Source organism: Salvelinus sp. IW2-2015, linkage group LG31 (genome assembly GCF_002910315.2).
Source record: "Salvelinus sp. IW2-2015 linkage group LG31, ASM291031v2, whole genome shotgun sequence".
Classification (NCBI taxonomy): Eukaryota; Metazoa; Chordata; class Actinopteri; order Salmoniformes; family Salmonidae; genus Salvelinus; species Salvelinus sp. IW2-2015.
In genome coordinates this window covers 13622349-13649023 of record NC_036870.1, presented here as the reverse complement: position 1 = coordinate 13649023, position 26675 = coordinate 13622349, and the positions used below count along the sequence as shown (strand labels likewise).

The 26675-nt window shown below is 41.6% G+C and overlaps 2 protein-coding genes and 1 pseudogene across 2 annotated transcripts; 2 read left to right on the top strand and 1 right to left on the bottom strand.

Annotated features, from left to right (window-relative positions):
- Positions 1–4716: 4716 nt before the first annotated feature.
- On the bottom strand, positions 4717–5791 carry LOC111955502 (1-phosphatidylinositol phosphodiesterase-like; annotated as a pseudogene).
- Positions 5792–8694: 2903 nt separating this feature from the next.
- Positions 8695–11299, top strand: LOC111956102 (protein rapunzel). Its single transcript, XM_023976537.2, has 2 exons — positions 8695–8786; positions 9831–11299. Exon 2 carries the CDS (start codon positions 9849–9851, stop codon positions 10545–10547), a length of 699 nt encoding a protein of 232 aa, XP_023832305.1. The 5' UTR covers positions 8695–8786; positions 9831–9848; the 3' UTR covers positions 10548–11299.
- Positions 11300–14536: 3237 nt separating this feature from the next.
- LOC111955713 (krev interaction trapped protein 1) lies at positions 14537–26362 on the top strand. The gene is made up of 17 exons (XM_023975993.2): positions 14537–14708; positions 15266–15444; positions 16176–16332; positions 16486–16578; positions 17917–18046; positions 18604–18847; positions 21845–21960; positions 22239–22382; positions 22601–22757; positions 23329–23436; positions 23539–23695; positions 23838–23989; positions 24225–24391; positions 24544–24631; positions 24725–24931; positions 25747–25863; positions 26066–26362. The coding sequence occupies exons 2-17, from the start codon at positions 15343–15345 to the stop codon at positions 26153–26155; spliced, it is 2229 nt and encodes a 742-aa protein (XP_023831761.1). The 5' UTR covers positions 14537–14708; positions 15266–15342; the 3' UTR covers positions 26156–26362.
- Positions 26363–26675: the final 313 nt, after the last annotated feature.

Genomic DNA, 26675 nt, shown 5'->3' with positions numbered 1-26675 from the left:
TTCTTAAATCATGTCAATCCAACCCTAAGCTTCCCCTCGGTTTTTAGATGTTAGAAAACACATTTGGTGCGCTTGGTGGAATTGCCGTGTGGTGGCGACGCTTCAACCTGACCAGTTTGGTATATGTCTCTATTGGATTTTGGGGGAAGAGTTGGTATCTTTTTGAAGGAGCCAGAAACTCCTACTGTCCATCTGTGAATAAACACGATCATATACAGTGATGACGGAGAGACTTATTGAAATTGTACACTTAACAAAAATATGAACATAACAATRTTTAAGATTTTACTGAGTTAGTTCATATAAGGAAATCAGTCAATTGAAATATATTAATTAGGACCTAATCTATGGATTTCACATGACTAGGAATACAGATATGCGTCTGTTGGTCACAGATACCTTAAAAAAAGGTAGGGGCGTGGGTCAGAAAACCAGTCAGTATCTGGTGTGACCCCCATTTGCCTCATGCAGTGCAACACACCCTTCGCATAGAGTTGATCAGACTGTTAATTGTGGAATGTTGTCCCACTCTTCGATGGCTGTGAGAAGTTGCTGGAACTGGAACACGGTCATACACCTTGATCCAGAGCATCCCAAACATGCTCAATGAGTGACATGTCTGGTGAGTATGCAGGCCAAAAAAACTGGGGACATTTTCAGTTTCCGGGAATTGTGTACAGATCCTTGCGACATGGCCAGGCATTATCATGTATGAGGTGATGGCGGCTGAAGAATGACACGACAATGGGCCTCAGGATCTTGTCCCGGTATCTCTATGCATTCAAATTGCCATCGATAAAATGCAATTGTGTTTGTAGCTTATGCCTGCCCGTACCAGAACTCCACCGCCACCATAGGGTACTCTGTTCACAACGTTGACATAAGCAAACCACTCGCCTAAACATTGCCATACACGCGTTCTGCCATCTGCTCGGTACATTTGAAACCAGGATTAATCCATGAAGAGCACACTTCTCTAGAGTGCCAGTGTCCATCGAAGGTGAGCATTTGCCTACTGAAGTCGGTTACGACGCCAAACATCAGTCAGGTCAAGACCTTGGTGAGGACAACAAGCACGCCGATGAGCTTCCCGGAGACAGTTTGTGCAGAAATTCTTTGTGCAAACCCACAGTTTCCTCAGCTGTCCGGGTGGCTGGTCTCAGACAATACCGCAGATGAAGAAGCCAGATATGGAGGTTCTGGGCTGGCATGGTTACACGTGGTCTGCGGCTGTGAGGCCCGGTTGGACGTACTGCCACATTCTTTAAAATTACTTTGGAGGTGGTTTATGTTATAGAAATTAACATTAAATTCTCTGGCAACAGTTCTGGTGTACATTCCTGCAGTCAGCATGCCAATTGCACGCTCCCTCAACTTGAGACATCTGTAGCATTGTGTGACAAAACTTCAAATTTTATAGTGGCCTTTTATTGTCCCAGCACAAGGTGCACCTGTGTAATCATGCTGTTTATTCAGCTTCTTGATATGCCACACCTGTCAGGTGGATGGATTGTTTTGGCCAAGAGGAATCACTAACAGGGATGTAAACAAACTTGAGAAGGTTTTTGTGCGTATGGAACATTTCTGGGATCTTTTATTTCTGCTTATGAAACATGGGACCAACACTTTACATGTTGCGTTTATATTTTTTGTTCATTATAGTAATGAGCTGTGCAATTTYAATAAAATAAAACTTCCATTGTTTCTCAAGCTGTGGAAAATCTTTGAGGATGTTGCTTTCTCTTCAGAGGTAGCGTGGATGTAAAATTTGATCTGTTATGCATTTTACTGTCCCAGCTAGCCAACCAGGTTTTTAAATGGCTTCGCTGGCCAGGCCTCAACATTTAGTGATTAATTGGTCATCCATATTTCTGAAGGGTACACTGCACATTCTGCTGGTTTTGTTGTAGCTCGATATGGTGATATACGGGGACCACATCAATTCTGGATCTAAAGACATACTGTATGTGTAAGAAATATGCTAATAGCTCCATATAGCAATTTGATAGATAAAGGTGCATTCATTGCTTACACATATCCAATCCACTCAGATCTTCAAGGGTGAGAATTAAGGGAAATGGAGCACAGAGGGGCAATTTCCTTAACTACTTTCGGCACTCGGCTCCTACAAAGGTCTGTGCTTTGTCAATTTCCTTAGGAGGTATTTCGATACTGTATATCAATGAAGAGCTGTGGGAAATACCTTTTTGTTTTACCCTATCCTTTGTTACATGTTTTGTGCTGTTAAAATCAAATATTTAATTTCCTGACAATTTTTGTCCGATTTGATACGTATTGTACGATGTCCTGTCCACCAATATCTCAGCTCTTAACATTGCTTAAAGAGAAACTGAAGTAAATCAGTCGATGGTACCGACACCTGGAAACCAAGACCAAGTTAATGGCTCCATCACAGGCATTTGCACTGCGCACAGTAACTACTCTTCATATCAACTTGCAGTGAAAGTGACATGCATCATATGCATATGGAAATAATGAAATTACAAAATGAAAGAGTAGAATACAATGTACAACCATGAGTTTGTCATTAAATAACTACTTCTTCCACTTTCAAAACAGATCCCAATAATTGATTTACTGTTATTGCCAGGAGTCAAACAGAGTAAACTGTTCTGTGAGCATCTAGTAATGACATTAAGTGCTCAAACGCYGGGTTCTCTGTCTTTTTTCTGGTTCTCTGTGAGTGGAACTGCTTTTTTTTTTTCCCTTAGTCGCCTCTGGTGTGGCAGCCACCTCTGGGGTAGCCTCAGCCACTGGGGCAGCCTCTGGAGCTGCCAACTCTGGAGCTGTAGCTGCCACCTCGGGCACGGCAACTTTTGGAGCCGCAACTGCAATCACCTTTGAAATGCTAGCCTCTGTAACTGCGACTGCTACATCCTCTGAAACGGCAGACTCTGGAACTGCAGCTGCAACAGCCTCTGAAACGACAGCCTCAGGAACACACAAAAAATAAAAGGTTTCTGGAGTATCCTTTAGGGGTTCTTCTTCAAATAGAAACTGTAGGGCAACCCCTATAAATTCTTTYWAGAACCCCTTTTAATGGATCCTCGAAGAACCCTTTGAAGAACCTTTTGGGGTTCATTTTTTAACAACCCCCCCCTATTATTAATAATAAGAATAATAAGAATATGCATAACAATAACACAACATTTTAGTTGTCAGTGTTTATTATGACTTTAAATAAAAAATTAGGTGAACCCCCAGCAAAGCCCCAAGTCCAATGGGTATATTATCTGGCGTGTTGATGTTCTCCGTATCCATAGCCAGAATGATTTTGCAGTAATATTCGGAGTTGTATGGAATATGGTCTTCTGAATCCCAAAAATAGTAAGTATACAGATGATTAWCAAAGCATGCACACAACAGTATTCATACCTTGGTTTTTGTGGTAAATGTGAATGAAAAYAACTTTTGAAAATGGTTTTCATACACATCCGATGGGATATTCATTGAAGAAGTAACGGAGGAGGATGGTAAATGTGATCTGCATAACATACCGATGCCAATTGACATACCTTTGTATGCCTCCTTGTCTGTATACCTACAGACACAAAAGTGAACAGTTCAGTCAACTGCACCCAATACAGCTATCCTTCAACATATTCTTATAGCCTACATATTCTTACTTCTGTTGGTTGATTGATAGCCATTGAATTGTGTCCATTTTCTGTTTTAGAAAGATTTGCACAAATATGAAAACATAGATGGTATCATCATAAAACAATATAAATTTAGATCATATAATGGACAAACCTTACCTTAAATTGAGATATTTAAATGTTTCAGATAAGTGCCTGCACCTGCTGTCCTTTCTAATTCAAATCCAAATATTTCAGTTGGGCAGAGAGGTTCCTGCAAGAACCCCCCTTCACCCCCCCCCCCCCCCCCCAACTAAGGAGATTCCTCGATAAACACCACCTCCTATGGGGTTCTTGGAAGAACCTTTTGAGGACAATTTTCAGTGCCAAGAACCCTAAGGTTCTTCAAAGAACTTTGAGGATCTTAGAAGAACCTTTGTTGAAGCCCTAATTTTTAGAGTGCAGCAGTCTCAGAAATGGCAGCCTCTGGAACTGTGGCTGCAATAACCTCTCAAACGCCTGCCTCTGGAACAGTAGTTGCCTCTGAAACTGCAGCTGCCTCTGAAACTACGGCCTCTTGTACCACAACTGCCTCTTCCTGCTTTTGCTTTTTCAACAGTTTGACAAAGGGCACCACCGAAATGGGCACCACCGAAATGGGAATCAGCACAGTGTCTATCCCGTTAACCTGGGGAGAATAGGCAAATTAACACTAGAACCACCAGATTACTGAAACGGGCACGCAGCGCATGTGTCCTGGGGCCCCCAACCCCCCCAGAGGTCGAGGAACCTCCCGATAGCATATGAACACATAAATCATGGCAAAATGTGTAGAYTTGCAGGCAATTCACTTTAAAATGGCAAATTCTCTCCACCTCATGACAAAATGTATAGAATAGCAGAAAATGTTGCTTTAAAAATGATAATTTCTCTCAGCCTCATGGCTCTTGATGGAACGTCAAGAGACAACTACTTAGTRAAGTGGCAAGGCATAGTGAAAACAAGCATACAATATGCAAACTGGACTCCCAGTTCTTATGTAGTCCCAGCAATTTTCATTTGATTGTATCTATGTTGATTGTATGGTAGCAGGCTTGGTAGATGAGGTACCTCTCTCTCAGTTGAAGTTGATGATCATTTGAAGGAGGGGAGCGGCGGGGAAGTCCATGGTGATGATTCCGAAGCGCCTGCTTTGCCCTATCTGTGCCGTCAGGTACAGGTGGGCGTTGATTCGCTGCACACACGCACTTCCAGGAAGCGCACACCGGCCTGGAYCTGCGACGCCAGGCTACAGGACTGGCACTCGGCCAAGGTGCCGCTGTAGATGGCCATGGTGTCCAGCCAAAGTCCTGCAGGACAATGAGCTTCCCTCTGTTCTGTCCCACAGTGGGCATGGGCTGACTGTTCCACAGCAGGCCCCAGTCGGCATAGAGGTGGATGTAGCAGACTACCGCCCGTAGAGGTCGAAGGTCTCACTGAACTCCTTGAGCCACACCAGCACCATCTCGCTGGGGTACTCACTTAGGAAGTTGGCCACGCCCTCCAGCACGTCGCCGAAGTGCGCCCACAGGTAAGACACGCCGTGGTGGATGGTGAGGTTGCCACGCACATGGCACACACGCACTTCCAGGAAGCGCACARCGGCCTGGAGCTGCGACGCCAGGCTACAGGACTGGCACTCGGRCAAGGTGCCGCTGTAGATGGCCATGGTGACCAGCAGGCAGCTGTCCGGGAGGCCCGCCATCCAGGAGGGGTTGACAAACTCGTGGGGCTGGACTATGTCGTCGTACTCGGGCCTCTGGATGGCACTGTTGCTCAAGCAAACAGCCCTGGTGGGTAATTAGTTTGGTGTCAAAGGTCAATACCTAATCCTGAAGTTAGCTAATTATACTCACAACTGACACACCACTCTTACACTCCTTCTCTAAGGGTTGTGTCTAAATTCTCCTGGATGTTGTCCTCTCCTTATATCCTTTACTTTATAACTACACAAGGCTTAAATTGGRCTCTACTATATTGCTTTGTCCCCTCCAGTCATTTCAGATCAGTGCTAATGACATTGTCTCCTTAAACTATTCAAGACTATTGAGACACAACCCCTGACTACCTTTGAAACAAGATACTCACRCCAAAAGGACAATCAGCTTGATAAACATATTCCACATCCTGGGGACTCCTTTGGTGCTTGCCATATCTGATTCTTCAGTTATATAAATGGGGACTGAGTTTGGGGGTAAGAAAAGGAAGCACAAATGAATCTTTGTTTGGTGCTTTAGTTTTAGATTAGCAGCAATACAGGTGCATTATCCATTTCAATTATTATATTCAGTTTATTTAAAATATACCCGTGGGCTGCCACTCAAACAAAAAACACAAGTAAGAAATACATACAGAGTTTAAGTAAAAATAAATGAGTATAAACAGGAAAAGAAAAACAACCTCCCATCCCATGAAGGAATGTGCCTACCTGATTTAGGCAACACAGTGAACAGTTGGGAGTTGGGGTCAATTTKATCGGAAAATGTTTCCTTGGTGTTCAATACAGTCTGTGAACAAACTTAAAACGTATAAATTGATGGTTCGGATTACAGGATACCAAGGTCATATTTTTCCATATTCTGTTCCATACGCATGCACACACACACACACACACACATAGGCATGCACACACACTAGACACATACACAAACACAGACAGTACATGTACACGCTTAAAGGTATGCACACAAACACCTACGCAAGTGAACACAGATAGATAAATCAAAGTCTACCTCATTCATAACTACGCAGGCAACTGTTTAACCATTAAGAGTGGTTTGAAATTCAATACACAATAGTGTTGGAATTACATATATTTTTGGTTGTATGTTGAGCAAGTTTATCGTTCACTGTCTCGTCACGTTTCGGTATGATTGCTGTGCTTGTGTGATATGAAATGTGCCTTAGTGCCAAATAGAAATATATAATGTGAATGATAATGTCCTGCCAAATATGTTTATTTTCACATCACGATGGCAATGCTACATCATTAAAACTCTTGGTGGCAGAAATCATTTCATAATTAAAGAGTAAAATAATGGAGACATTGTTTGCTATAATTGTACAATGAATATATATCAATATAAATGAGAAAATTAGAAAAGGGGGCAAGCAGACAGGTATGTTGTTATAAGCATTGATGAGCCTTTATGAAGAAGGCCAAGTATGTATCTTTATGTTTTCAACTGTAACACTTTTCGATCTTATTGTTTTTACTAGAGAACAAATGTAGTCACTGGTATGGTGCTGGAGATAATGGATAATGAATATGAGGTTAAAAAGTGGTGACATGCACCTTTTCTTATACCTATGTAGTAACAGTGTAATTACTACAGTGTTGTTGCATACTAACTTAGTGATTGCYTTGTAATGGCATACTAATGGATTGAGCAGTTTTTGTAATTASACATGTTTAAGGAGTAACGTTCCCGGTTTCTCAAAACAGCTTAATTTKATTTCTGTACAATTCTAATTCAATAACTGAAGTACAATGTAGCATATCAATATTTTGTTGTTACTAGTGTAATAAGAGTTACACAGGTATAAGATACATTTCATGCAAAGTGAGTAATAAAGGTTTACAATGTATTTCCAACCTGTGATCTCATAGGGCTGCTTGTTTTAGGACCCATCTTCTCTCTATTCCTAATATAGGACAGGACACTGGGAGTGTACCGGCAGTGTCCTGTGTTTCTGTGTCTGTGTGTGTGTGTCCGTGTGTGTCTGTGTGTGTGTGTGTCTCAGCGGTGGGAAAAGTATCCAACTGTCATACAGTACTTGAGTCAAAGTAAAGATATCTTAATAAAAAATGACTTAATTAAAAGTGAAAGTCACCCTGTGAAATACTACTTGAGTAAAATTCTAAGAGTATTTGGTTTTAAATATACTTAAGTTGTATCGGCTTTCTTCTGTGGACGAAGGAGAGGACCAAAACGCAGCGTGGTTAGTGTTCATCATGTTTAATAAAGACAATTAAACGTGAACACTACAAAAATACAAAACAACAAATGTGAAAAAAKCGAAACAGTTCTGTCTGGTGCAGACACACGAAGACAGAAGACAACCACCCACAAAACCCAACACAAAACAGGCTACCTAAATATGGTTCCCAATCAGAGACAATGACTAACACCTGCCTCTGATTGAGAACCATATCAGGCCAAACATAGAAACGGGAAAACTAGACACACAACATAGAATGCCCACTCAGCTCACGTCCTGACCAACACTAAAACAAAGAAAACACAAAAGAACTATGGTCAGAACGTGACATAAGTAGCAAAAGTAAAGGTATAKATCGTTTCACATTCCTTATATTAAGTAAACCAGACAGCACAATTGTCTTGTTTTTTTTTCAAATTTACGGATCCAACATTTACACTCCAACACTCAGACATAATTTACAAACGAAGCATTTGTGTCTAGTGAGTCCACCAGACCATAGGCAGTAGGGATGACGAGGGATGTTCTCTTGATAAGTGTGTGAATTTGACAATTTTCCTGTCCTGTTAAGCATTTAAAATGTAACAAGTACTTTTGGTTGTCAGGGAAAATGTATGGAGCAAAAAGTGCATTCTGTTCTTTAGGAATGTTGTGGAGTAGTAGTAAAAGTTGTCAAAAATAAAGAACAGATATAAAATAAAATAAACTTATGTAGTACTTGAAATTATTTTTACTTAAGTACTTTACTCTACTGGTGTGTGAGTGTGTGAGAGAGAGAGAGAGATAGAAAGTTGTGGTGTGGTGTGTTGGTTGAGTACTGTGAAAGCAGAAAATAAAGAATTGCCATGCAAATTGATGAACATAGATATATTATATTCTGATGGATTCCCCCTACCCATATCCCTACATTCCCTACAACACTATAAAACAATTATTGCTACTGAAGGTGTGGATGTATTTGATATACCTAAAACAATAGACACCCTGCCTGTCCTCTGTTTGGGTTACAACCATAAAGCAGTCAGCTGCATTTTCCCCTCCATCCAATCAGCACAGCCCGGACAAGAGTCATGTTTCCTCGTTCCTCTGTCCTTATATGACAGAAAGTAGGCTGGGCTTCTCAAGACTGTGGGACTCCTGGAAAATGGTGGCTTGGAAATACTGACAGCTTGTGTGAAGAGYAGTATAACAATAGCTTGAACTCAGGTAAAAATAAGAAATGCAGCCTCAATGGCTTTATATTATCTTTTGGGGGGTTATCTGAAAAGGAACTCTGTTTAGATATATTTAATTCAAAAGGGAAATCAGTGGTTCATGATACATGTTTGTGGTTGGAGATACAGGAAATGAATTTAGTTAGACCAAAATGAATGTGATTTACTAKTGGCAAAAGGATCTCTGAATTGATGAAGATTGGCATGTGCCTTCATKATTTTGTTAATCTTTAGAAAACTTGCACTGTAATAGGAGGTCAATGATCATACTTAACGTACCCTGTAGACACCCACTGGTCTTCCTGATTTTTTTCTGCATTGCTGGCTTGGGCATGATGAGTAAGAGCGTTTGGCCATAGCCAAACAGATCAGTTGGTGTACACACACAGGACAGCAGCCACTCCCTTTAAACCAGTTACCCAAATAGATGTCTGTGTGGGGTTTTGAATTTAGAAGCATTCTATGCCCTGTATTTGAATGAAATACTCTACTTGATTTAAAACTGATCGCTCATAGTCATTAATATGAAAATGAAAAGTTTGATAATGAAATATATGTTTCTCTTAGAATGGCATTGTCTCTCTTTCTCTTTCAAATAAGAAATAACAGTTAATCTTGGCTTTTAAACCTAAGTAATTAGTGACTTGTTGCCCTGGCCTATAGACTTGTTGCTTACTACACAACTAGGGGCTTTATGAGTGGTGTCACTCAGGAGTATTACGACTGTAACTTGATACCTGAAGCTAAAAGACACACAGTGACATAATACATGTGTAGAATGTAACTTGAGAACTAAGATGCCTGATTTTGCCTGCAGCATTAAAAGTAATAAGATTGGAATTCTACTGAAACATTGGTCAATCCCCCATCTACAATAAAAACAGAAACAGTTCAGTTCATTGTCTACTCTCACAACAGCCTGACAGTGTCTGCTCTTTCTCTCCTTTCTCTTCTTCTTTCTCTATCTTTTTCTCTCTCTCTCTCTTTCTCTCTCTCTCTCTCTCTCTCTCTGTCTGTCTTGCTCACTGTTTGTCAGAGTCAGAAGCTCACAGCGATGGCTGACGCCGGGCAGATCAGAAAGACAGCGGTCAAGGTGCTGGGCTGCGTGGAGAAGGTATCCTCTTTCGCCTCGTCCATCAACCCCCTCTTCGGCATCGTCTCKTCCCTGGTGGGGGTGGTGCGCATAGGCCTGGTGGGCGATGAGGCGCACGCCCTGGACAAGGACTTCCAGGTGGTGCACGGCAAGCTGGAGAGCATCTCTGCGAAGAACCGCCAGTGCCTGCGGCAGATCCGTGTGGACGAGGTCAATGAGACATTTGGTAAGTACGAGGAGTACATCAAGCACCAGTATGCCMCCTTCAGCTCCATGGTGGCGCTGGTGAGGAAGGACCCAGAGGGAGCGCGGCGCCACATGGCCAACTTCGAYTGGGTCTATGAGAGGGACAAGAGCGACCTGAGCCTGGACGTGTACTACCGGGGCGTAATGGGCACCGGGTCGGTGTTCGGAAGGCCCCTGCTGAAGGTGTACCTGGAGCACTGCAACGGAAACCGCAGGGTCATGGAGCACTGGTGCTCCCAGGTGGGACACCTGTTCCACATCGGCCTGATCGCCCTCATGGCCTACACAGCGGTGACAGAGGACGACGAGGACGAGGTGCGAGAGAAGTGGACCAAGCGTGTGGAGGACATCCAAGCCAAGATGCAGGAGGTTTTGAGTCAGTGCAAAGAGGAGGAGGAGAGGAGTCTTCCCTAAAGCTTGGGGAAGGGGAGAGGTGGGGAACCTGTCCAGAAATTACCCTTACTCCCAGTCCTTGAGTGCTACTGGGTGTGTAGTATTCCTGGGTGTTCCTACCCTGCTCTAATATATCCGATTCTACTAATCAACTGCTGATCATTGGCCTAATTAGCTAAACCAGGTATGTTAGAGCAGGGATGGAATAAAAGCCTGCAGACCCAGTAGCTATTCAGTAAAAAGTCTGACCACCCCTGCTCTAACTCCTTTTTAGAACTGGACAAGCAATATGGCTGTAGCTCCACCTTGCTCTATGAGAGGCAAGYTGGAATGTTTTGCCAAACATTTCTTAGACCTGTCCAATTTATTCTGATCAACACAAGTGCCAAGGGGTAGGGGCTAGGGGTTGATTKTTGACACGGCCAWCAATTTGAAGGGAGGTTAGGTGGGTGAGAAGTGGAGTTTGGTGGTTAAAACTGTGGAGAAGAGGTTCGTTCCCACTTTCTCAGCAACCAGACTCATTCAAGTGGACCAAGTAAAGCAAGGAAATCATGTATTATGAATAGATGGGYAACTAAATTCACAGTAAAAGCATTCAAATGTATTGTCATTTATTTGGGTCAACTGAACTCTGTTGTTGTGGCAATAGTTCCTAATTTGAACTTGTGTTCATACAGCTGCCTTATATTAGCCTACCTGTCAATACATTCTCTGACTGTCCGTTAATGTTTTATACACTGTCTTCAATAAACAAGTCTAAATGATGACCCATATTACAGTATGCACAATAATCATTTGACTGAAACACTAGTATCTCTCTCTCTCGCTCGGTTTGCTATGTGGCCAATGATGTCACCATACATCAGGGGTTCCCAACCTAGGGACTGTCAGGACTTCAAAAGTGGTGAGTGAAGGAGTCAGGCGCAGAGAGCAGGGTAGTTCCAAAAGACGTGGATTTTTAATATACCAAATAACCAGAGAGACGGTCACGCCACACACACAAGGGCGCGTAAAGTCCCAGTCCAACAAACAGGACGAAACTGAGCAGGAACAGACACCACAAGAATAAACAAACACCACAAACAGAAAAACAAGCCCGCACAAAAGCCGGCGGGCCAACTGGGCTTAAATAGCCCACAACCAAACCTAAACACGAAACAGGTACAACAAATCAGACACAACTAAATGAAACAGAAAAGGGGATCGGTGGCAGCTAGTAGGCCGGCGACGACGACRGCCGAGCGCCGCCCGAACAGGAAGAGGCACCATCTTCGGCYGGATTCGTGACAGGGACCTTCCTTGATTTGAGGGGTACAATTCGTAATTGTTTATACCGATATAAAACGACGCAGAAATCTGTGATGCTTTATGCTAGAAACAAGAGGTACAATGCCAGATGAAGACTGATGCACATGGGAATATCTATCAATCAAATGTATTTATAAAGGCCTTTTTTTTACATTTGGGGCGGCAGGTAGCCTAGTGGTTAGAGCGCTGGGCCAGTAACCGAAAGGTTGCTGGATCGAATCCCTGAGCTGACAAGGGAAAAATCTGTCATTCTGCCCCTGAACAAGGCAGCTAACCCAGTGTTCCCCMGTAGGCTGTCATTGTAAATAAGAATTTGTTCTTAACTGACTTGSCTTGTTCAATAAAGGTTAAAAAAATGAACAGTGAGCAATGCAGATGTAGAAGCCATGGTGCCTAGGAATAACTCCCTAGAAAGTCAGAAACCTAGGAAGAAACCTAGAGAGGAACCAGGCTCTGAGGGGTGGCCAGGCTGTGCCGGGTGGATATTATAAGAGTAGATGGCCATTAAGGCCAGATCAATGTTCAAATGTTCATAGATGATGAGCAGGGTCAAATAATAATCACAGGGGTTGAAGATGGTGCAACAGYTCAGCACCTCAGGAGTAAATGTCAGTTGGTTTTTCATAGCTGAGCATTCAGAGGTMGAGACAGCAGGTGAGGGAGAGAGAGGGTCAAATAKAGCAGGTCTGGGACAATGTAGCATKATTTCACCAGATAGGACAGACTGACCCTAGCCCCTCGACACATAGACTATTGCAGCATAGRTACTGGAGGCTGAGARGGGGTCGGGGGACACTGTGGCCCTGTCCGATGATACCCCTGMACAGGGCCAACCATGCAGAATATAACTCCTCCCACTTTGCCAAAGTACAGCCCCCACACCACTAGAAGAATATCAACAGACCACCAATTTACTACCCTGAGACAAGGCTGAGTATAGTCCACAAAGTTCTCCTCAACCGCACGACCCGAGGGGGTGCAAAACCAGACAGGAAGATCATGTCAGTGACTCATCCCACTCAAGTCGAGTATAGCGAAAAAAGCCTGACATGACATGACAGAGGGCTAGGGACGGCATGGAAGAGCACTAGTAAGCCAGTGAATCAGCCCCCGTAATAGGGTCAGAGGCAGAAAATCCCAGTGGAAAGACGGGAGACGGCCAGGCAGAGWTAGCAAGGGCGGTTCGTCCAATCAGTGCCTTGCCATTCACCTTCGCACCCCTGGGCCAGACTACATTCATTCATAGGACCTACTGATGAGATGAGTCTTCAGTAAAGTCTGCGTCTCTCACATGGATAGGCAGACCATTCCATAAAAATGAAGCTCTATAGGAGAAGGCCCTGGCTCCAGCATGTTTGCTTAGAAATTCTAGGGACAATAAGGAGGCCTGCGTCTTGMGACCATGTAGCGTACTTGTTGGTATGTTCAGCAGGACTAAATCGGAGAGATAGGTTGGAGCAAGTCCATTTAATGCTTTGTAGGTTAGCAGTAAATCCTTGAAGTCAGCCCTAGCCATAACAGGAAGCCGGTGTAGCGAGGCTAGCAGTGGAGTAATATGATACATTTGTTTGGTTCTAGTCAAGATATCAGCAGCCGTATTTATCACTAACTGAAGTTTATTTAGTGCTTGATCCAGGTAGCCGGAGGGTAGAGCATTGCAGTAGTCTAATCTAAAAGTGACAAAAGCATTGGTTAGCTTTTCTACATAATTTTGGGACAAAAAGTTTCAGATTTTTGCAGTGCTGCCCTTCAAGCTGCCCTTGAAATATTCTTGATATGTTTATCAAAAGAAAGATCAGGGTCCAGAGTAACACAGAGGTCCTTCACAGTTTTATTTGAGACGACTGAACAACCATCAAGATTAATTGTCAGATCAATCAGCATATCTCTCAGCAGAACTAGCATTTCTGTTTTGTCCGAGTTTAAAAGTAAAACATTTGCCGCCATCCACTATTCTCTTWTGTTTGTCTCTGATATTCAGAAACGGAGCTACGACCTAAAGTCGAGGAGTCAAAGAAATTAGACTTTGGGAAGTAATCTTACACAATAGGTGACTATTAATTGATCAAAGAAATTTCTGTAAGAGAATATGTATAATTAAGTTGAGGGTTCATGTAAATMATCATAATACAACACTTGGTAGCAGAATAAGATTTGTCGAAATCGGGTCTAGACTTTATTTTCCTTATCTATTAATATCATTATTATCACTAAATAGCCTACCTAAAAGATATCATGAGTCTTGTTAAACTTGGTAGAATTGCAGGAAATTAGCTTTAAAAAAAAATCCTAGGTCACTCAAATTAAACAAAATCAACCTGGTGTTTGATTCAAATGTGAAAAGGGTGCCCTGTGGAAAAAAGGTTTGGAACCCCTGCCATACATAATCTGAAACTAGCAAAAGTGTACCTGGAATTGACTATTTAATATACAAATATTTGGAAACATGCCCGTATTCACAATTTATACCAGGATTGCCTGAATGCAATCAAATGAATTCAGAACAAAATTTACGAGTCAAAAGTGACTTGGCCTTATTTTATACCAAAGCAAATTACWTTCACATCCGATTTGATTTCTGTATAATTTATTTCCATCCGTCTACATTTTCAGAAGAAAAATATGCGCACTAAGTCCACCCGACCAGCAGAGTTCCCTGTTGTCAAAACTAGTCAGTATAGGCGCAATGTGACTCTTTTCCATTTCACTTGCTGTGGTCGCCAACCGATGTTATGCTTTTAGGAAACACACAAATATCTGCRTAGAAGCTTGCCTAGCTTATTGTTACTGCGTGTCTTTGCCTTATTACACCCGGGGAAATGAAAACACCGACAATCTATACTTTTTAAAGTTTGTGATAGCTCATAATTTCAGGTATGTTTGAAAGCGTTTCTCAAAATGTAACAGTGCGATACCTAAGCCTTTAAGTTATCTGACGTAAAGTTTCACATCTACTTCAAAGGACACAATATAGCTTTAATGAAAATTCGTGCCGCATAGTACTTTTCATGTTGTATTTTATACTGTATGTGATATCAGTAGTCTTCTAGAGGAAGGCAACAGTATGCTTGGTTTCCGGGGCGTGACTTTTGTTGTGACATAACTTTAGACTTTTGAACGCAATCAAATTTGCCTTTGAAAAGATTTTCGCCATAATTATGTTACTATCATTATGCTATTTCATTTTAATGCGTTAAAGTAACAGCCTACGTGATCGTAGATATTAAGTAATTCATTACAAGTTAACAATTTAAAAGTCTTATCTTTTCCAGATTGATCAGTGAAGAGAACCATATAATGTGTAATAGCCTAGCCTATTTTTAAATAATTAAAAAACACTCTACAATAGAATAGAATATAGATTATTAATAGAATAATCACMTTTTGCTGTCTCCCAATTAGATTCTGATATATTATTTGTAACATTTCAGGCATGGTGCTCCTCACATTCCTCATAAATCAGTCCTTATGTAGGATGCTTGAAAGGGATTGAAGGCAAGTCAACGCCATGGGCAACCAAGACAACTTGGAAGATGTGTTTGTTGCTGTCATTCGTCCAAAGAATCAAGTCAGTCTGAGCTCTAAGGAATATCGGGCTAAAGCCTATGAGGTAAGACTACAGTATATTTCATATGATACAGTAGCGACCATGCAACATCTAGCAACCTCATCCAGAGGTTAGGATCTCTTTGCATAACAGCAAGGGGTTGGAATGACAGTCGCAGGGTACTSTGTTTGTGTCCCAGTCTGGGCTACCTCCTGAATTTGTTACATTGGTTTCAGAAGTGCGATACACATTTCATATACATGTTTAAGTAACACTGCGAGTAGCAGACTATGGTTCATGCAAAGTGTCAATGCCTTTATTAATACATTTAGTGTAAGGAGGCTCAGTGTGCAAAGCTCCCTGGAAGTTCACAGTTCTGGTTTGTGCCTTGATKCTGAGTGGCGCAGTGGTCTAAGGCAGTGCTACAGGSATCACTACAGACCCGGGTTTGATCCCGGGCTGTATTACAACCGGCAGTGATCGGGAGTCCCATAGGGCAGCGCGCAATTGGCCCAGCGTCATCCGGGTTAGGGGAGGGTTTGGCCCGTGTAGGCCGTCATTGTAAAGAATAAATTGTTTTTAACTGACTTACCTAGTTAAATAAAGGTTAAATAAGAAATATAAAAATATTACCATATCATCAACCTCAAATCTGTTTCAATATCATTTTACTTTAACCCAAATATTGTTCATGGCCATTTACAATTATTTAGCTTATGGTTTGATTTCATAAATGTTTCTCGTTCAGTTTATGTTCCCCATCAACATGTGTAACCCTATTACCCATCCTTTAGATCCTGTTGATAGAAGTTCCTTTGGAAGGAAAAGAGAAGAAACGGAAGAAAGTCTTACTGGCGACCAAAATCCAAGCGAGTGGGGACACAGCCAGATCCATTTTGGATTATGTWGACGAAATGACTAAACCCATATCTAACAYCCAMGGTTTTATTGGTAAATAWATACATCTTTGCTTCTTTTCTGTAATTATGGTAGCTTTCCAGGTTTGGATGTGAATCGTTTGTTAATGTAAAAGATTTATGAAGAGTAGAAAGACATTTGAAATAACAAATTGTGTCAAAGSGCTGATCCTGTTGTTCATCACAGGAAAGCGTGTGGTGCACATGAGGAAATTCCCTCTCGATGTTGACAATGAAGGGAAAGAGGTCTCCCTCTTTATTGTGCCAGTCAATGTCAAAGGTAGGACTTGACACTAACTTGTCAGCACATAACACATAAAGGGGTATAAATTATTAGAAATGGTATAAATGCTCATTAATTATATACAGTAGGGACCGGAGTTATTGGATCCCTTGATAAAGATAAGCAAAAAAAAGACTGTATAAAATGAATTATGCAAATACTGAGCTATATGTATGCTAAAAAAAGGAAACATTTTATTATTTCATACTAATACAAATTACAAAAAAAGACTGTATAAAATGAATTATGCAAATACTGAGCTATATGTATGCTAAAAAAAGGAAACATTTTATTATTTCATACTAATACAAATTACTCAGATAAATAGATTTTTGTTTAAGAAGTAATAATAAAAATAAAAAATCTCAAAGATGGGGTCAGAATTATTGGATCCGATGTCTTCTATACTCCAGCACCCGCCCCTTGCGAGGACCATGAAACTGGGCCTTTTTCTAAAATGTTTTTTGAGATTGGAGAACACATTTGGAGGGATCTTAGACCATTCCTCCATGCAGAATCTTTCCAGATTCTAGATATCCTTCGCCTGCGCTTATGGACTGCCTTCTTTATTTTCAAAAGACAGGTCTTCAATGGGGTTCAATTCTGGAGAATAGGATTGCCATTGCAAAAGGTTGACTTTGTGATCAATTAACCATTTCTTTGTGGATTTTGATGTGTGCTTGGGGTTATTGTCTTGCTGGAAGATCCACTTGTGGCCAAGTTTCAGCCTACTGGCAGAGGCAACCAGGTTTMTGGCTAAAATGTCCTGGTACTTGGTAGTTCACAATGCCGTTGACCTTAACAAGTGCAAAATAGCCCCATAACATCAAAGATCCGCCACCATATTTAACATTTAGGATGAGGAATCTTCTGTATATGCATTGTTCTTTCGAAGGCCAAATCCACCGCTGGTGTGCGTGGCCAAAGACCTTCATTTTCGTGTCATATGACCAGGTTCAGGAGGCTGAAACTTGTCTGCAAGTTGATCTTCCAGCAAGATGATAACCCCAAGCATGCATCAAAAACCAATAATTTTGACATTTATCTTTTTATTATTTATTATTTGTTAAACAAATATTGTATTAGCAATTGTATTAGTATAAAATAATATAATTTCTTTTTTTTGCATACAATATAGCTCAGTATTTGTATTATTTAATATTATATAAAAAATGAATTTTTTGCTCCTTTATCGAGGGAAACAATAATTCCGGACCCCACTGTTAGTGTTAGTCCACTTTTGTCTGGTGTACTTTTTAAACCATTCCTAATAATATAGTTTAGCTAGCAATGTTTTTTTATTGTTGTGTGCTGCTTATTGGTCTTTCTGAACAGATAACAGCAAGCCTATCTACAGCCCTGGTAGCCCCAGTTTTTACTGCCTGCAGGATATCATACGTGTGTGTAGCGAGACCAGTGCTCACTTCTCCCCTATCACCTCAAAGATGCTCCTGGCTTTGGACAAGTAAGTCTTTGTCTATGATTTCATATTGAAGTCATTTAGCAGGCACCCTGATCCAGTGTGACTTACTGTTTTTGGTGTGTATCAGAGAGCTGAAAATCAGTATATATGGTAGCATCACTTACTGTACCATCTGCATGTCTGTTGTATTTAGGCCACTTCGGGGTCGGTAGGTAGCCCAGAGGTTAGAGAGGTGGACCGGTAACAGGAAGGTTGTTGGTTTAATTCTCAGTCCGGACGATGAAAAAAGMGGGGAACTAGATTGGTTACTGGAGGGCTGCTGGTTTCAGATCATTAATACTATCCACTACTGTTGTTCCCTTGAGCAAGGCACTTAACCCCGCTGCACTGCGACTGTCGTTGTGCTGCTTCCAGCCTCCTGTGAGTTTGTGGTGTCCGGGGAGTTGGGATTGTGAAAAACAAAAGATATTTAAAGCGATATACAGTGCAGTGAGTGGCACATAGTAGATAATTCACCTACCATAGAGACATTGGTAAACCTTACCAGAACGTCGCCTACTAAACCTTAACCTTTGAACTTGTCCACCTGCCTTATCCAGGTGGCTGGCAGAGCAGCACACCATGCCTCACGCCATTCCAGCTCTGTTCCGGCCCACGCCGGCGGACCGAGTCAAGACCAACGTGAGTAACCCTGCCTACATCAGAGAGGGCAAACCCAGTGACGGGGGTTTGCACATGGGTTACACTGCCTTGGAGATCAAGAGCAAGATGCTGTCACTGGAGAAGGCTGACATGTGCATTCAGAACCCTCTCTACGGCTCAGACCTGCAGTATACCAACCGGGTGAGTGCCCTTTGCCCACATACTGTTTTTTTATTTTTAGGGGGTAGATCAGCTTTACAGATAGATTGTAGCTTCCATCAATGTAATTGTCTACATCATTTTCAATCCCCCATATATATATATATATATATATATATATATATATATATATATATTTATTTATCAATATATATAGTACCAGTCAGAAGTTTGGACTCATTCAAGGGTTTTTCTTTATTTGTACTATTTTCTAAATTGTAGAATAATAGTGAAGATATCAAAACTATGAAATAACACATGTGGAATCATGTAGTAACCAAAAAAGTGTTAAACAAATCAAAATATTTAATATTTGAGATTATTCAAAGTAGCCATCCTTTGCCTTGATGACAGCTTTGCACACTCTTCTCTCAACATATATAAACTCAGCAAAAAAAGAATTGTCCCTTTTTCAGGACCCTGTCTTTAAAAGATAATTCATAAAAATCCAAATAACTTCACAGATCTTCATTGTAAAGGGTGTACACACTGTTTCCCATGCTTGTTCAATGAACCATAAACAATTAATGAATATGCACCTGTGGAACGGTTGTTAAGACACTAACAGCTTACAGACGGTAGGCAATTAAGGTCACAGTTATGAAAACTTAGAACACTAAAAGGCCTTTCTACTGACTCTGAAAAACACCAAAAGAAAGATGCTCAGGGTCCCTGCTCATCTGTGTGAATGTGTCTTAGGCATGCTGCAAGGAGGCATGAGGACTGCAGATGTGGCCAGGGCAGTAAATTGCAATGTCCGTAATGTGAGACACCTAAGACAGCGCTACAGGGAGACAGGACGGACAGCTGATCGTCCTCGCAGTGGCAGACCACCGTGTAACAACACCTGCACAGGATCGGTACATCCGAACATCACACCTGCGGGACAGGTACAGGATGGCAACAACAACTCCCCGAGTTACACCAGGAACGCACAATCCCTCCATCAGTGCTCAGACTGTCTGCAATAGGCTGAGAGAGGCTGGACTGAGGGCTTGTAGGTCTGTTGTAAGACAGGTCCTCACCAGACATCACCGGCAACAAAGTCGCCTATTGGCACAAATCCACTGTCACTGGACCAGATAGGACTGGCAATAAGTGCTCTTCACTGACGAGTCGCGGTTTTGTCTCATCAGGGGTGATGATCGGATTCGCGTTTATCGTCAAAGGAATGAGCGTTACACCGAGGCCTGTACTCTGGAGCGGGATCGATTTGTAGGTGGAGGGTCTGTCATGGTCTGGGGCGGTGTGTCACAGCATCATCGGACTGAGCTTGTTGTCATTGCAGGCAATCTCAACGCTGTGCGTTACAGGGAAGACTTCCTCCTCCCTCATATGGTACCCTTCCTGCAGGCTCATCCTGACATGACCCTCCAGCATGCCACCAGACAATGCAACCTGCTCGTTCTGTTCGTGATTTCCTGCAAGACAGGAATGTCAGTGTTCTGCCATGGTCAGCGAAGAGCCCGGATCTCAATCCCGTTGAGCACGTCTGGGACCTGTTGCATCGGAGGGTGAGGGCTAGGGCCATTCCCCCCAGAAATGTCCGGGAACTTGCAGGTGCCTTGGTGGAAGAGTGGGGTAACATCTCACAGTAAGAACTGGCAAATCTGGTGCAGTCCATGAGGAGGAGATGAGCTGCAGTACTTAATTCAGCTGGTGGCCACACCAGATACTGACTGTTACTTTGGATTTTGACCCCCCCCCCCTTTGTTCAGGGACATATTATTCAATTTCTGTAGTCACATGTCTGTGGAACTTGTTCAGTTTATGTCTCAGTTGTTGAATCTTGTTATGTTCATACAAATATTTACACATGTTAAGTTTGCTGAAAATAAATGCAGTTGACAGTGAGAGGACGTTTCTTTTTTTTGCTGAGTTTACATACACATGCATGCATACATACATACATACATACATACATACATACATATAAATACACGTCTTTTAAAAATATATTTTCCTTCCAACCCTCCCCTAATTGGACTAAACATAACAACAACTGAACAACAACACTTTGGCTTCTACTTCAAGCMTATACACACTATATACATTTTACCGGAAACAATTTATTTTACAATATTTAGATATGTTTGTTTTTAGTCCGGTCCTTCCTCTTACCTCAACCTCTCCCATCTATTTCTGATGTCCATCCAGTTTGATTTCTATTTGCCATATATTTTTAACTGTGCTGTTTCACAAAAGTTCTGAACCTTTATACATTTTACATACACAGTATATTTTATATTTGTTATCTTGTTATTATTAGTCCCACCCTTCAGCTCCATTCAACCCCTCCCATCTATCTCTTAACGCCATCCATATTGGATTTCTATTTGCCATATCTTTTTCAACTGTGCTGTGATGCTAAACAAAAGTTCTGAACCTTTATATTCTCATAGTTTCTACAGATTGTAAATTAAAGATAAAAATGTTTGCTAAAAGTATTATTACATTATTGATCGGCTGACTGACTTTTCAAATCACCCAGTATTGCTATCTGCAGCGTTAGCTCRAGGTAAATGTTACAATTCTTCAGCCATTCCTGGACCTGTGACCAAAAACAAGCTACATATGGACAATACCAAAATAAATGATCTAGTGACTCTGTCTCTTTGCAGCAAAATCTGCAGAGCTAGGAAGGTTGTATCCCCCGTATATATAACATTCTATTGGTTGCAAGAATTTTGTATAATCATTTAAATGGAAAAATTCTAAGTTTTGAATACAGTTTAGTTTTACGTATCAGTTTATAATCCATGTGCCGTGGAATCGGTACTTCAAAACAATCTCTTCCCCACTATTTTTAATCTATATGGAACAGCTGTAATTTTTTTGGTCTTTACAAGACAGTTCACATTTTTGTTTTAGCCCTGCACTGATATACTTTTATTTTAAACAGTAATACTTTGTATCATCATCAAAATATTTCAACATAAACTAGTGTTTACGTATCCTCTCTACTTTTGCCATTTCTAGGTGGACAAAGTTATCATCAACCCTTACTTTGGCCTTGGTGCACCAGATTACTCTAAAATCCAGATCCCTAAGAGAGAAAAGTGGCAGCACGGCTCTAACAGTGTGACAGAGGACAAGTGAGTGAGCTTCCCAAAATTTTACTTCAAAACAACAACTTCATGCATTTTCCAGACCAGGGTTCAAATAGTATATGTTTTCCTTCAAATGAGCATGTCTGGAGTGCCAAATGGGCAACATTTGCACATTTGGGACAATTTCATCTGTTCCATTGCACCAGGCAACCTCAATCAAGCCCAATTCTGTCTGGCATTCTCTGGAGTTTGGGCCTTTTCAAATGCTTCATGACATTGTGAAGTCAGTGATTGAATGGGCCTATTCTCTGTCTCCTCCCTAGGGAGCGTCAGTGGGTGGATGACTTTCCCCTCCACCGCAGTGCCTGTGAAGGCGACACAGAGCTGCTCACCAAGCTCCTGGAAAGTGGCTTCTCAGTCAAACAGCTGGACAGCGACCACTGGGCCCCCATCCATTACGCCTGCTGGTACGTCTCATACGAGGGATGTTGTGTTTTAGCACAGCTGTAGACCAAAACAAGTGGCGGGGCTGCCATTTTGCTGGAAAACAAATCCCAGATTGTAAACCAATTCCCTAAAGTAAATGTTAAGTCCTCTAAGGACAATAACGTTTCTATTGATKTTTTTTTTAATCGAACAGCTGTCGTCAAATAAGAGTAAAACTTCTATGTTGTTTTGAATGTAGGTATGGTAAAGTGGAGGCGACCAAGCTACTGCTGGAGAAGGGAAACTGTAACCCCAACCTGCTGAATGGCCAGCTGAGCTCCCCGCTGCACTTTGCTGCTGGAGGGGGCCACTCACAGATAGTACAGCTTCTGCTCCAGCATCCTGAGATAGACCGGGTAAGACTGAGACGGGGGTTGCTAAACCTAACCCTTTTCTTAATGTTAACCTCATACTCCTAACCTGCTATGTTAATTATCCTAACCTGCCGCCTAAGTTTTGCTAACTTGTTACGAAAAAGTAACTTRCGTATCGAAATGGTGTGAAAATAGTCTTTCCCTTTATGACTAGGGTTAGACTTCAGCCAGGGTGTGGACATAAAGCTAGGGTTAGGGTTGAGCCGGGGTGTGGACGTGAAGCTAGGGTTAGGGTTAGGGTTGAGCCGGGGTGTGGACAAGAGCAAAGGGTGGAGAGACAGCAGAAGGCCGTCAGCATGGTTTAAACCTAGTTCTAACACGTTTGAATTCCCAATTCAACACTTTAATGTGCTGGAATAAAAGCCTGCACACCCAGTATCTCTCCAAGACCTGAATTGGAGAAGCCTGGTTGAATACAGTATATCCTCCATCCTATTTGCATGATGGCCACATACTGTGCTGGTACCAGTGGAACATCATAGTTTAGGACTTCAATGTGTTTCCAGTAGTAAGTAGCAGTTAGAAAGTAACTTTGCTTGCTTGTTTTTATTAGCACATAGAGGATCAGCAAAAGAGATCGCCCATGCAAATCTGTGAAGAGAACAAGCAYAACGAATGGGAGGAGACAGTGAAACTCCTACAGCAAGCCAATAACAAACCAGTGAGTGTGAAGTGTGCGTGCATGTATGCTACTCCAACAGACTTGTCAAAGACTTTTATTAAGTTTAGAAATGTATACAAAAACAGTGTTTTCCTTCTGCAGTACGAGAAGGTGCGCATCTACCGCATGGATGGCTCGTACCGCTCGGTGGAGCTGAAGCACGGCAACAACACATCAGTGCAGCAGATCATGGAGGGCATGCGGCTCTCCAAGGACACCCAGCAGTACTTCACCATTTGGATTTGCTCCGAGAATCTCAGTGAGTCACACATACACAGATCCAAAATGGCTGCCCAATATCTAGGCTTAGGTAGTATATGCTTGTATTTGTAGTATCTTATTTCCAGGCTACCTGTGCTTATTATACCCTTTGTGTGTTTCTGTGTCTTGTCTTCCATCAGACCTGCAGCTGAAGCCCTACCACAAGCCCCTGCAGCACCTGCGTATCTGGACCGAGATTGTCACTGACCTCACTGTACTGGACCCCCAGAGGGAGAACCCACAGCTCTTCCTCCGTAGAGATGTCCGTCTGCCCCTCGACATTGAGAAAAAGGTTTGTAACCAATTTGATTTTGATAAACTTGAATATTCCCTTGAGGAAATTCTGCATCTGTAAAGCAAGGATTTGGGATTTTGATTAGATCAGTGTTTCTCAACTCTGGTTAAGTGAGACCCAGAGGGTGTGCATGATTTTGTTCCAGCCCAGTAATAATACACCTGATTAAACTAATCTAGGGTCTGGTGTTCAAGTTAATCCATCCATGATTGGCTTGAATCTTCTCCCCCAGATTGAGGACCCCCTGTCCATCCTGATCCTGTTTGACGAGGCCAGACACTGCCTCCTCAAGGGCTTCTTCCCCTCCCCAGACAGCAAGCTGATCACCCTGGCCAGCTTGCTGCTGCAGATCATCTATGGAAACTATGAGAGCAAGAAGCACAAGCAGGGTTTCCTTAAGTAAATATCTTAAATTGGTCCCTGAATTGAATCAATTTAGCATAATACTCTTCTTTAAAACTGGTGAAATCTTGGTATGATATTCGAAGATAAGGTACAGTACATAAACCTGTGGTAATATGATATAACCGTAAATGTTTTGTTTTCAACAGTGAGGAAAACCTGAAATCTATTGTCCCGATATCCAAGGTGAAAAGCAAAGCGCATCATTGGACAAACAGGATTCTTCATGAGTATAAGGTCAGGTTTATTTTCACTATTTAGTTTTTGTGTAATATACATTTATATCTGTGGGGTCAAACTCTTACCCTTACTTCACCTTATCTGCCACAGAACCTCAGTATGAGTGAGGGTGTGAGCAAAGAGATGCACCACCTCCAGAGGCTCTTCCTGCAGAACTGCTGGGACATCCCAACATATGGTGCTGCCTTCTTCACGGGCCAGGTCTTCACCAAGGCTAGCTCCAGCAACCACAAAGTCATCCGCGTCTTTGTGGGTGTCAACACCAAGGGCCTGCACCTCATGAACATGGAGACCAAGGTGCCCTGGGGCTATTTGTTTGTTGGGACCAGAGTATATGTATACAGAGAAAACCAATGGTGGAAAAAGTACCCAATTGTCATACTTGAGTAAAAGTAAAGATACATTAATAGAAAGTGACTCAAGTAAAAGTGAAAGTCACCCAGTAAAATACTACTTGAGTAAAAGTCTAACAGTATCTGGTTTTAAACATACTTAAGTATCAAAAGTAAAAGTATAAATCATTTCAAATTCCTTATATTAAGCAAACCAGATGGCACCATTTTCTTGTTTTTTTAAAATTTATGGATTGCCAGGGGCATGCTGCAACCCTCTGACATAATTTACAAACAAAGCATGTTTTTCATGAGAGATTTAAAAAAAAATATGAAAATACACCTTATAGAACAGCGGGACTGTGAAGAGATACAGGAACAGACGCACGAATACGCACACAAATGCTAGCACACGCATCTACACATATTGTAATATTGTTGTATGGTGGTATTATGCATTTTGTATTGTAGATATGTAGTGGTGTAATAAATGTTATGATGTACTGTTTTATCTTTTGTTTCATATGTAATGCAAGTGCATTAATGTGTTTGGACCCCAGGAAGAGTAGCTGCTGCCTTGGCAGCAGCTAATGGGGATCCCTAATAAATACAWATACATTCTTATCTACTGGTCACAAAGTAAGCATTGATGTAAATATCTAAGTAAATAAAGTACGCCTCAAAAGTATTGATTTTAAAAGCTTTGTATATGTTTTACATTTTCATGTAAATGCCCTCTTTTACTGATACTTGTGCATATGTTCCACTGTGTATCTGTAGGTCCTTCTTATCAGTCTGGAGTATGGCTCTTTCATGTGGCAGCTAGGGCACGCTGATCAGTACTTCCAGATTCACAGTCTGGAAAACAAGATGAACTTCATTGTGCACACCAAACAGGTAACTGTAGGACCTTTCCCAAGTCATTCTGATGGATGTACCTGTGATTATCTTAAATCAATGTGTTGTAGCCTGGGAAACAGTGCAGATTGTATGATGTGTAAGAAAATATTAACRGTAGCGTACAGCTCTAACTTTGGAGTTCAATCTGGGCAATATTACATGAAATTGCTTATTCGTGTGCTTCTCTTTTCCTCAATAGGCTGGCCTTATTGTTAAACTGTTAATGAAGTCGAGTGGACAAATGACTCCAAATGACAGAAGTTTAACAGACAAGTATGCATATGGTTGACTCACCTTCAAAGACGATATTATTCATATGTACTCTTTTTGGCGATTGCTTTGCTTTCTTGTATTGGACCATCGCTTTTTTTGAGGAAATAGTCTGTTTTCACCAAATACATCATTTAGTTTATTTGATATTCAGATTTCTGTAACATTTCGTGGTTGTAAATAATGTGTATTTAATGGTTCATGTTTAATAAAATGAATAATKGGAGTGCGAGTAATTCCTTGTTTTGCTGAAAATACAAGTCCGTCTTGTATTTTTATTTTTTTATCTGTGTGCATGCAGTGCAGTGCAAAGCAAAGCAAATACATTAATTAGGCCTAATAAATTAAGGTCAATCTAAGATAGTCAATGAAAACAGTGTGGTGCCAGGACAATAACCTCTCTCCCTCAACATGGGCAAGACAAAGGAGTTTATCGTGGAATACAGGAAACGGAGGGCTGAACACGCCCCCATTCACATTGACGGGGCTGTAGTGGATTTGACATAGGCCCTCAGATCCTCAAAAAGTTATACAGCTGC